General features: G+C 37.5%; 1 protein-coding gene across 2 annotated transcripts in view; it reads right to left on the bottom strand.

Annotated features, from left to right (window-relative positions):
- Nucleotides 1-12,492, bottom strand: part of IPO13 (importin 13) — a 54,443-nt gene that overhangs the window by 39,456 nt on the left and 2,495 nt on the right. For both annotated transcript variants that reach the window (XM_007419969.4, XM_015889787.3), the window contains exon 2: nucleotides 916-1,652. In XM_007419969.4, the coding sequence (XP_007420031.1) occupies nucleotides 916-1,652 (737 nt within the window). The remainder of the gene's footprint in view (nucleotides 1-915; nucleotides 1,653-12,492) is intronic.

The raw sequence follows: 12,492 nt of genomic DNA on the forward strand, positions 1-12,492 counted from the left end.
CAAGAACATATTTTTATCAAGGTTTCTACTCCTAGAACTCAAATACCTTATCTCTATTGTGAAGAAACATGGACAGGGGAAGGGGGAAAAAGTGAAAAAACAGGGAGAAAATTATATCACAAACTGTCATCTGCTAATTGAATCTTCTAACTTCCTAATTTGTATATTATGTTTTCTCATAAAACCACATCAGTATAATCACAACAGATGAAATCTCTCTATTAACTATGTTCATATTTTGAAACAGATATAATTCTAAATAACTCCTCTATTAATACAATTCATTCACCTTCCTAAATGGACTACTAAATTTATGGACAATAGTGAGCCTTAGTGAAGAAAAGACTGAATCATTCTTTTTCTCCAATGATCTCTTAGCTCTTCCATTGGTATCTAACTTTCTCCTACATTGTACAAAGCAAGGAACTGTAAGTGGTAATACTTGCAAATAAGATACCACAGATATAAGTTAAAAACCTTTCTGAAAGAAGAAAGCTATTTCTCAGCTATATATAAGTACTAGGTAATTTTCTTTTTATAAAATACTGTTTAATGAAAAGAAATGTGACAAAAAGGTTAACACTTCCTTTCAAAGGGTGGTTCAGATAAAATTCTTTATTTTCACCAAGTTCTTTCACTTGTCAAGTGAAAGGTCTGGCAGGAGGGGCACTCTGTCAAGAACATTTGAAAACTTCATATATTGGATTCACTTGCTTGCATTCTTTCTTCAACGATAATGTACACACACTTTCTACACGATAATGTACACACACTTTTGCAATGGAATCAGGATAGCTGAAGAAAGTTCTATTAATAAAATATCAGACTGGATCACTGAGTATGGAAATCAGTAATTTATATCTAAGGTTGTAAACTTTTATAATCATAACTGCCTCACATTGTGAAATTACTTACCTCTGAGCATCAGGCTGGGAAATGGCATTGACAATAGCCTCCACAGCAATGTCAAAGAGTTCTGGATCATGCAGAGAAGTGAAGGATGCTTGGATCAAGTTCTCACATTCCATCAGAGGAATCTCTAGTTGCACCCAGCTGGAGAAACACTTCAGCACCTTCTGCTTAATGAAACTAGGAGAGTCTTGCTGTTGCAACAACTGCTCTAGCAGAGGGAACACAGATGTGCACTCCTGTGCCAAAACACTACGTACCTGCCCCTTACGGTACTGAGGCAGACGACTGGTTTGGAATTCCTCAGGCAGGACAGTCAGTAGTTCCAGTAGTGCAAGGCAGCGTGCTCGCCCATCTACATTAGAGTCCTCTGCCTGAAACATGCGTACCATGTCAGCAACAGCACACGGCCAAGCTTCTGGCATCATGTTCAGTGCTAAAGAAGCCAATGCCACACAGAGGCGAGTCAGCACAATTTTGGAACCACTAGCAAAATGAGTTATGTGACTGAAGAGCTGTGATTTAAGGCTCTCATACTGGTCAGCAGGGATGTCATTCCAGTAGCGTGAAATCTTAATGTGGAGGGCACTGGCCCCAAAGTATTGGATCTCAGGCACCTTGTCCATATCAAGAAGCAACCAACTGAAGTGCCAAGCTTGCGGTGATACCTGAGCTTGCATCAGCCATTTCTGAGCCAGGTTCTTGTTTTCAATGTTGGGGTCATAATACAGCTGGTGGAGTGCCTAAAAAGCAGGAGACAATAAATTATTCAGCATTTTCTACATTCTCAAAAAGACTAAGATGGTAATGAGTTAAACCCAGCTCTTGTGTGACCCAAAACATAAAACCTCTCATATGATAGAGGGCTCAGCAGGACAGTTGTCCACCAACTTGTTTCTGTTGACCTGGCTACAGATATATCTTTGGATAAAAGTTCAATTTACAACACAGATATCATCTTCGTTCTTTCCTCTTTGCATCAGAAAAGGGGAAACGTTGTAATAAGAAAATAATACAAACGCTGATCATTTATATAAGCAAGGACAACTCAAAAATCTCAATTTCTCAGAAGAGACTTGGGATACTTGAGATTACTTACTGTGGAAAACTATAATCTGGAGTGGAAAAGATTTGTTATAATTTGATGCATATTGAGGAAAAAGAAATTGTTTGGTACTGAACCAAAAAAGGAGGCTCAGTACCAAAATGGGGGAGGGGGGACAAAAGAAGGGAGGCAAGTGGCTGAGGACGGGGAAAAAAACAAGAACACCTCCCTTGCCTTAATTCTTTCTTCTCCAAAATGAATTACAAGGTTTAAATCTTTAGATCTCCCTCCTATCCACTGTTTCTCCATTTTAAAATCACCTTGTTTTATAATGGTTAAGCACAGACTACAATGCAATAGACATGTTGCCATCACTATGCAAAATTTGAAAATTTAGCTTTTTCAACTAAATGCAACATTCTCATTCAATTACATAAAATATTCTTTTGTTTCTCTGTTCCACATGAAAGATCAGCAGTCTGGCATCCTTGATTCTGGCTTCTTCCTATACATATATATTTCAATTTTATTATAATTTAATTTTTTTTTAAAAAACTACGCAGTTAAACCCAGTTAAAATTCTGTCATTCTTTATATGTATTAATATATTTTTAAATCTCTTATTCAGGGCATAAACATTATTGATGCTAAAGTCTGTACAGTAGAGCTCTTTAGACAGTGTAAAATGTTTTAAAGCAGAGACTGGGAAGAGATAAACTTAGCGAACATCAAGCAGAAAGACTAGAAATATAAATGCATATATTTTTAAATGGGTGGATCTGACAAAGGAAAATTTATACTATGAACTCAGGCAATTGTAAATGTTGGTTTAAAAAACTGATTGGAAAAGGATGCACAGTGTTCCTGCCCAGAAAATGCATTGCATAGTGATGGCTTCACCAACTGATTCCTCATAAACTGAAGAGTAGTGACATATCTCAGGTTGCAGCATGTACTGCCTCTCCCTCCTAGAAAATTTATTTATTTATTTATTTATTAAATGTATATGCCACCCATCTCCCCCAGAGGGTGACTCTGGGTGGCTTACAATTAAAACCAAAAATTAAAAACAGTGAAAAATATAAATATCCACATTAGATCAGCTAAAAAAAATCATACTATATAAAAAGACTATATACATAAAAAGACTATAAAATTCAAGATGACTGGGGGGGGCAGAATCAATTACCCCACAAGCCAATTCCAACAATGTGACCCCCCATCAGGCCCCCAGGCCATCTGGCATAGCCAAGATTTCACACTCTTCCTGAAGGCCATGAGAGTGGGGGCACACCACACCTCAGGTGTTAAGTTGTTCCACAGATAGCCACAGCAGAAAAGGTTCTCTTCCTAGATGCTGCCAGCCCAAATTCCTTGACTGGAGGGGTCTGCAACATGCCCCTTCTGCCGGACCAAGTGGGGTGGGCTGATATAACAGGGGTGAGACCGCTCCTCAGGTAACCTTGTCCTGTGCCATGAAGGGCTTTAAATTCAAGGGCTATACCTTGAATTGGACCTGGAAGCAAACCAGCAACCAATGCAGTTCACGTAACAGAGGTGTTATAGGTGCCTCCCGAGGGCATTCAAAACTGTCTGTGCCACTGCATTTTGTGCCAGCTGTAGCTTCCAGATACTCTTCAAGGGTAGCCCCATGTAGAGTGCATTGCAGTAATCCAACTGGGAGGTGACCAGGGCATGAGTGACTATGCGGAGAGCCTCCCAATCCAGGAAGGGGCGTAACTGACGCACAACACAAAGTTGTGCAAAATATAGTAGACTATATACATATATGTGGTGAATTCCAATATTGCACTCATAGGCTTGTGTGAACATCATGGTACTTTCCTCCTCTTCCCCCCCGCCTGAAGTTCCTCGCATAGACTCAATGTATGGTCTGGAAAGTTGTGAGTCCCTTGGTGTGGATTTTGAGAATCTGTGGCACAGCAGTGGGAGAGGGGAAAACTTCTTTCTCCCTTTCCATCTTTGAAAACCAATTACTTTAAAAAGAAGCATAAAATTGGATACTACCCATGTTGTTTACCCATATACATATTAGTTATTTTCATAGCAAGCCCCTATCCATAAAGAACTAGTAGTCAGATACAGGTTTTAATTGCTTAGTCAAGATTCTTAGATCACCAAAAGTCTCCTAAGAATAAAATCAGAAACAGAAAGGAAAATTGGATCAGCACCATTTAATGTATTCATATAGATAAACAGAGATAATACAGATTTACCCACTCCATCAGGTCTGGCAGGAGGGGCATGCTCTGGGTTCCATTTATTAAGAAGTGCCATCTGGTGGGACCCAGAAAGCATGCCTTTTCTGTTGCTGTGCCTACTCTTTGGAACAAAATTTTCCCTGATATTAGGTTAGTCCCGGCACTGCTGGTCTTTCAGAAGGCTCTTAAGACCTGGCTGTTCTTCCAGGCATGCGGGTCAATTTAGTGAACCTGTGAGTTATTGTTATTACTGTTGATGGTCTTGGCCACCATGTTTTATTTATTTTTATTTTTGCTGTCTATTGTTATGTATGATTAAATTAATGTTTTTTATTTCTGTCTGCCATCCAGAATCAGTTGGGCAAGATGGGTGGCCATATAAATTGAATGAACAAACAAACAACAAATTATTTACAGTGATTCAAAATAATTTTGCAAGTTTCCAGAATGGTGTCTTCAGACTAGATAAAAAGATAGATGAAATTCAACATTAAAAAGTGCAAACTGATGCAAAACAAAATGAGTATCCTAACCATATCTGTGCTGATGATCAAAGACTGCATTTCTCCTATGCTTCCTCATCATATAAGCAAAGTAAGCAGCAATAGTAATACTTTTCAGTTCATATCCTAAGCCCTTTAAAACTTCAACATATGGTGACCTATACAACTGGAATTTTAAATGTATACACTGCATGCTACAATGCTCATGCGCTACATGTTTCTAAGCTGATAGCCAGCACGTTCCCTTACATTTAAACAGGGGAAGCAAGGCCACCATAGAACTTGCAAAGGAGTATTTTAACACTGATAGTAAATGCAATACAAGTATCACATCAGCGTTATGGATTCATCCTGACAAGAACTGATATTCCTTGGGTTCAGTCCTTTGACTGAGGAGATGGATACAGAATGGGGAGTTGTAAGGAGGTCTGGAATGTTGTGCTATTCTTGTGCCAAGGGCAGAGACAGTAAGCATGTAACATTATATCTTGTAGCAACCAAGCATACAGGGCAGATTCTCTAAGCAACAGGATGAGGTTTCTTCTGCACACAAATACCACTGGGACAGTATTAACCTCATGAGCACTAAACACATGGTAGACTAATACTTCAGCTGTTAGGTAATGTTCTTGTTACCTGGAGCCTTACTCAGAGTTCAAAAGCAGGATAGATTTCTTTCCTCAAAAATCAAGCAGATTGCACTGGATATACCATGTATTGTTTAAGAGGCATGAATGCAAACTGATAGCCTCAGGTTTAAGTGTTAAAAAAAACACAGACTAGTAGCAGCAGTTGCTATAAGCTTTGCAGCTCTAGTGAACTGCTTCTTCCTTCCAAACTTTCTTTATGTTTTAGTAAAGCAAGAGTTTGTCTCCTTGAAAGAGCTGAGTAAATAAGAGCAAACTGAATCCTCACAATCAAAGTCTAAGAAGGTAGTAAGAGAAGGACACTGAGGTAGAGATCTACAACTGAAGACAGTATGAGTTCAGGAAGCCGCACTAGGCCATACTCCTCCCTTCATATTTCCCCTGGAATAGCATGAAAGTGATATACAGAAATTCAAGACACAGTATGGCTTGCACAGGTACAGTATGCTGAAATGAATCTGATTTTAGGAGACCAACAATATACACTACTCAGACTCAGAGTTCAGTTTCATAACCCAACAATTTACCCCTATTATCCCCAATAGACCAAACACAGCTTTGTTTCTATTGGTTTTGCAGTGATTTCCACTTACTCCTTTAAAAGCATTCTGGGTTACTTTCTTTCCTACCCTGCCTCACTGACCTAGCATTATGATCTTTTCAGCAGCCAATTGCCACCAAGCAACGGGAACCATAGCAACAGAAGCATCATCTTCTCATTCAGGCAAAGTCCTAGACCTCTTCACTATGGCACAAAGGGTGCAGACAATTGGAACGGAGGAATAAAGATTGCTGAGCAATAACCTGGCTCTGCAGTAATCATAACAGTTACCATAATTCAATCCTGTTACAATCAAAGTCTTATCTGGGGCTAATATAGACACCTTTCCTCCATGCATTTTAGCCTAATATTCACAAACCCTTATATTATGTGCCTGTGCCAACCAAGCTGCCAGACACATTTGTCAGCAATCAGTGCTATCTTCAGACATATCCCAAACCTTAATAATTGTAGGACAAGGAAAGTATTAAATAAGTAACTGATTTCAGAATAAAATAAATAAATGTATAACTTGCAAGTGAATGAAGCAAACAGTGGGATCCTCCATCCAAGCTGGCACTGGCATCAATGCTATCTTGTTTCAGTGAATTGTGAAGTACTCATGTTTGCTGATAACCCTGGTGTAATTAGGGTGATTAAAAGAAAAAAAAGACTTCAAAAATATTGGACTGAGCAGAGGCTTGGTCTAAATGGCTCTTCCCAATTCTATGATTCTATGAGCTTTTCCTCATATTGGGAAACTTGGCATTAATATGGTTAATACAACTCAACATAAGCAAATATGAAATTATGCATGTTGGCTCAAAAAATCAAAACCTCACATTGTAATGGGAAGAAGGAATAACCTTGAGGAATAGGAAGAAGAGCTGCAACCACAACAACTGTCAAATATAAGAAATCTGAGTCCAGGGCAGAAATGTAATTTGAGAAAGCATCTCAGAGATTACCCTCCCTAGTTCTCCTGAAGATAAAAGGAAGGCGGGGGGGAGGGGGGGAGCACATACACACTTGCATTATTCTGTTACTATAGCCTTATAATAAAAGTAGTATTAGCTTGGGTGACTTTGGTTTCCAAGTTAGATCTACCTTGGAGGGCTGACACACATATAATCATAAAATTTGAGCTGTGGTGACTGACTAAGAAAGGGTAGTCACCAAGATATTGTGGTAGTTAGTTTGATAAAAATATTGGCCCAATGGGCAACTGCTATGAAAAGGTTCATTTTATGTTGGACAGAATAAAAATTAGATCTGCAATATCATAATGTCATGTTTCTATGGTATTACCAAATTCTAAAAAGAATAATAGCTGAAAAAATTGAAGGGCAGGCAAAAGTTTCTAGGAGCTAGACCAACTTCATTATCATGAAAAGTTATAACTCTGGGGGCTTTAAAAAAATAAGAGAAGAAAATCAGTAGACTTAGAATTATGCATAGCATGTGGAAATTGATAAAGACATTCTTCTCCTATGATGATAGAAGGTGAGTTCACTCAATGATGCTGAATGAAAGGAGTTTTAGGACAGATAAAAAGAAATGCTTTGGTGAAAGGATGCTATTGAAAATGCTCTGCTGTCCCTGAGCCACATGCTCCTCTGTTAATATCTTTACAGGAAATCTCAGATGACATTTTTCTATCCCACTCTAAAGAAATACCCTAGCAGAGAGTATAATGCTTGTCTATTGCTTCTTCCATCTGATCAGGACTCAGTTGTATCTTCCAAAATTGCCAGATTCTGCGCCTCTATTTGTTCTATTCATTCCACCTACAACCAAAGAATAGTCTAATCCTAGTATTATTACCCATATTATTTCTATATTATTTTGCATTATTGCTATATTATTATAATTACTATTATCATGTTTATTGTATTTTATGCTTATTTTTATTTATATTTACAGATTTGAGGTATGTATGTTTCTATATATGATATACATATTTGATTTATATTGTGTTTTCTGGAAATAAGTCTGCCTGTAATAAAGATTTGCTTTGAAAATGCCCTGATTAGGGAATTCCTCTGGTCTTGGTTGGCCATTTTTTCCTGCCAGGTCTTTGGTTTCATCCAACATAGATTGAACATTCTTTGGCAGCATTAGCATTATAATAGCATTATCTCCAAAGCCACTAAAGCACCATTATAGGTCACTTCTTTCATCTTATTTTTAAAAATCTTATTTTTAAAAAAATCACATTCAAACTACACAGTTATTTTCAGGTAACAGCTTTAATAAGTTTTTAAACAAACAGAGTAGAGTAAATATATGAGACTACATTAGAATTTCAGAGATAGCTCTTACCATGAGACCAGTCTGTATAATACAATCTTCTTTGTGATTTAAGGATAAAAGCCTCATTATCTAAAAACACTGACATCTGGTAATACAAGAACCAAGGAAAAAAGCAAAACAAAAAGCCCTCTATTAAGCATAGTACCAAGAAAACAGTTTAGGTGCCACTAACAATGTACATCAGATATTTATGAACACAATGCATACCAAGCAATACAAAGCCATAAGCAGTAGCTTCCTTTGCTGAAAATTGTTCAGCATCCTATCTCTAAAAGAGCTTACTGGAGCCATGGACTTCGCTTTTAAATGATATTAGTATGTATTTGTGCTAGAACTGTTGGCAGCAAATCTGCTTATATTTTGGTCCTAGCAGTCCCGTTCCAAAAATAGCTTCACAATTAGGCCATATAACTCAGCCATAGCTCACAAGAGAATGGACACTGGACTTTTCAGCAAAAATTTGAACTATTAGTATTCTTTAGTGTAAAGGTTGAGGTGGGCAAGGCAGGAACCAGTGGTTCCCAGGCCAGAAATGGCCATTATATAAACATACAACAACTGCTTGGCTTTAAGACCACCAAGCACTGAACCAAGCATCTGTTTATTTGGAAGGATGGAAAGAAGTCTCAATTTAAACCCCTGAGAATATGAAAACCATCTCTGCATTAGCAGTGAGCACTTAACTGTTGTATGTAGCTTCATCCTTATCTGCAGTAAAGATTTTAATCAAGCCAAACCTCATCCAAGAGTTTTAAGCCAAATCAAGTTAAGAAGTTGAGCTAAGCCAAGAAGTGTCAGAAGATCTGTGATTTGCTGCCAAGCTCATGTTGGAAAGCCTAACATTCAGGAATTCAGATTTTTATTTGAAACGAAATACTGTGATGTCCTGAACATTCTAAGAAACCTCAGTCTCTCCTTAGTTCCACTGAAGCATATTATAAAATATGCCCCAGTTGCCTACAGTATATGGAAAAGTTCTTCCAGAATATTTTGGCAACAGTAAATTAACAACATTGTTAAAGAGTCAAAGAAGAAGATTCACTTATACTTTATTCCTCAGTATATTGTTCTGAAGGCAGCTGTCTCAGCTGTCACATCATCTAGCCCAGAAACTCAGTACCTTAAATTAGAAGCGATAGAAACCAACCTTCTTTATCTAGGGTAAGAGCATGAATGTCAATTCCTAGATTATCTATTCCTCAACTCAGAAACCCATGCATTCATACATATATATGCCCACAAAAAAAAAAATGAGAATGATTGAAAAGCTTCAAAAACAAAGTTTAGAAGGAACAGAAAAAAGAAGAACAAAAGAATCAGCTTTAAGTAGAGATGGGAGTTGTCTGGGCCAGCATCAAAGCCCAAACTTAATACACCATCAGAACATTTTCAGCTAAAATATTAAGAGAACAAAAATGTGAGTTTTTTCCCTCCAATACTATGCCACTGACTTTAATTGGAGTTTTCCAAACTTTCAGTTCAATTTAGTTCTACAATATAACTTATATGGAGATGGAAGTGAATATAAAGGATGAAAATTTGTCCAACCATCTAAAATATTCCATAGGGTACAAGCAAAAGAAATTAACTCTCAGGCCATTTCTCTTGTAAGGAGCAAAACATCTATTTTAAGTGAACTATGATTGGGGTAAAATGTTTCATTGCTTATATAATTAGCAAGCATATTCTTGACAATACAAGGCTTTAAGCACTACAAGAATCTTTACACATGTTCTCATCTACAGACTCAAGAGAAGATAGCTCCAATTCATTTCTGCACAGTTGTTGATCTAAAACACACACTAGGAATCTCAAACTACTGAAAGAAAAAGCAATTCCAGCCCAAGACTATTCCAGAATACATATAACATCTTGGGATTTTGTGCTAGGCTATTGCACAGAACTATTTTTGCAAGAAAAATAACTATATTCAAGCTTTCCTTACAGAAGTAGGGAGAGCACTTATGAAAATGTGATTGATACAAAGCTTAGTAAGCAGTGTTGCCTAAATTACCACCAATATGTTTATGAAGTAATGAAATTTCTGTGTATCAAGACATGTTCAGTCTGGAATTACTGAAATGGAGTGCTTCCAATTTTATAACTGCAAATTTCAAATTCAACTTTTCCAAGTTTTACTAGCTTGTTAAAGATAGGAAAATAAGATGTTCTGAGTATTGTTCAGACATGCCTTTAACTGAAACTGCAGCTATAATGTCATAAATTATATCACGGTTGGGGTGATCCTTCCTTGAAGTTTTCCCCTAACAAGTACAAGTCAATAAATCTACTGGATGACTTCTTTCCCCTAAATCTGACCGGTGTCCAATATGAAATGTTGCTGTCTCAGCCAGAAGACACAATATAATTCAAATAATAATAAATTAACCAAAATATTATTTGCCAACAGCAAATATAGACATTGTTAAAATAAGGCTGTGCCTTTTTTTCAACGGTTTTTCTTCCATCCTAAGTACTTGAACTTAATTATCTAAATATTTAATACAGTGAAAATAAATAAAATGAAAAGCTAGTTCAAAATCTAGTTAGCCCTATTCTATCATCTCAAGGCAAAAATGTGAGCGTGTTGGCCTCATCTAACTTAATTCCTCAAACTGCAACACTTTCTATAAAGCTAGAAGCCCTAGATTCATGATGAAACATAATTACAGTACCCACAAAGAACACAAGAAAAGAAGTCTCTTAAGGCATCTGAATCTGTTCTTGCAGAGCATCACTTTCTGCCACGCAGCAAGAAAGCCTCAAGCTGAAAACACAGACACATGGCAGATTCAGCAGAATTTGCCACATAGACTTGTATCCTGATCCCAATTTTCTAATACTCTCTGCAGCATAAACTGGACGCTGAATTCAGTCTACTATACAATATATAGTTCCCCACAGAAAGGGCTCACATTTTTCCTCAGTTAGTTGCCCAACTGTTGCCCTTATAATGCAAGCTGTGTTTCACAGGAAAGCTTGATACTAAGCAGTGCTAGACAGTAATGCCAAAAAAAAAAAAAAGTCTCTGAGACAGAACGGGTGGGGGAGGAGGGGGAGGAGTCAAAAGATCTTTCTGAGATTGCTGTTGCCCCTCCCAGCTAGTGCAGAAGCTATTCTGGAATAGCCCAGGGCTGTAACTTCTACATACCCACTTCCCCCACCACTAACCGGGCTAATCACCCCCTGGAGTGTCCTGACCTTTACTGATGTCAACATTTGTTGTATTGTCAGTCCACACAAAAGAACTGCCTATGCCTTCTCTCCAGAGAAAATGATGAAGCAGCATTACCCAGGAGCAGATTAGGCCACAGAAGCCAGTACTGCCTATCACATAACACTGCAGAAAGCAGAAACCTTTAATTTATATGCACTGTGCAAATGGCAGACTTTAGTTACAGAGTTTCAGGGTTCAAATTAGGCATCTGCCATCTGATCATACACCTATCAACATCAAAAGGGAATCAAGGTAGGTGTTTCCAACTACAGTTTGTAACTTGGTGAAAAGACAGTACTTGGGTATTGCTTGAAAACAGAATGAATAAGAGAATCCCTACTAGTGAGCTCCTAAGGCCTGCACAACACAATAAAGCAATTTAGGGTACAACAGGGAGTGGCTACTTTAATGTTGCTGGGAACACAATTACTAGAAAAGGCAGACAGATTAAAGTGGCTTGAATTAAAGTGCTTGAATAGCTCAGGCATAATGCAGAATATTCCTCAAAGCTAACAAAAAGATGAGATGGGTTTTCTTTAAATGAAGGCCCAATTTCCATCTTGCAGAGCCTTGTATTTAATATTAGAATCCTGAACTCTTTTTTTAAAAAGGAAACTGTACATCAACTTTGCAACCTGTACATTATTCAGTTTGTCCTAAATATGGGGAAAGGATGTTCCTTGACCCCTCAGAAATGTATTAAACACCCCCACTCCATTTCCATTCTGACATTAACAGTCATTATTCAAACATTCTCAATCCTATGTTTGTAATAGTCATAAATCCTAGAAATTTGTTTTATAATTAAAAGACTCATTTGAGTTCTACATCCATTCAATACCATGTTTTTGTTACTCCCCACTCCCATCCTTTTGTACTTGGAGTAGAATCACAGAACAGACATCAGCCTGCCAATATTTGTAAACACAGAATTTAAACGTGACAAACAAGCATATCCATCTCCCTTTCAGGTTCTTTGACAGGCAAAGAATTGTAAAAAATAACCTTCAACTTGATACCTTCTAGTTGTGCAGAGCTATAATAATTCCTGTCATTCCCTAGATAAGTTGGGGAAAGCTAATTAAGACAACAGTA

This window comes from Python bivittatus, unplaced genomic scaffold (genome assembly GCF_059951505.1).
Source record: "Python bivittatus isolate LINGU-HERP-01145 unplaced genomic scaffold, Pbiv_v1 ctg000700_np1212, whole genome shotgun sequence".
In the NCBI taxonomy this organism is placed as follows: domain Eukaryota; kingdom Metazoa; phylum Chordata; class Lepidosauria; order Squamata; family Pythonidae; genus Python; species Python bivittatus.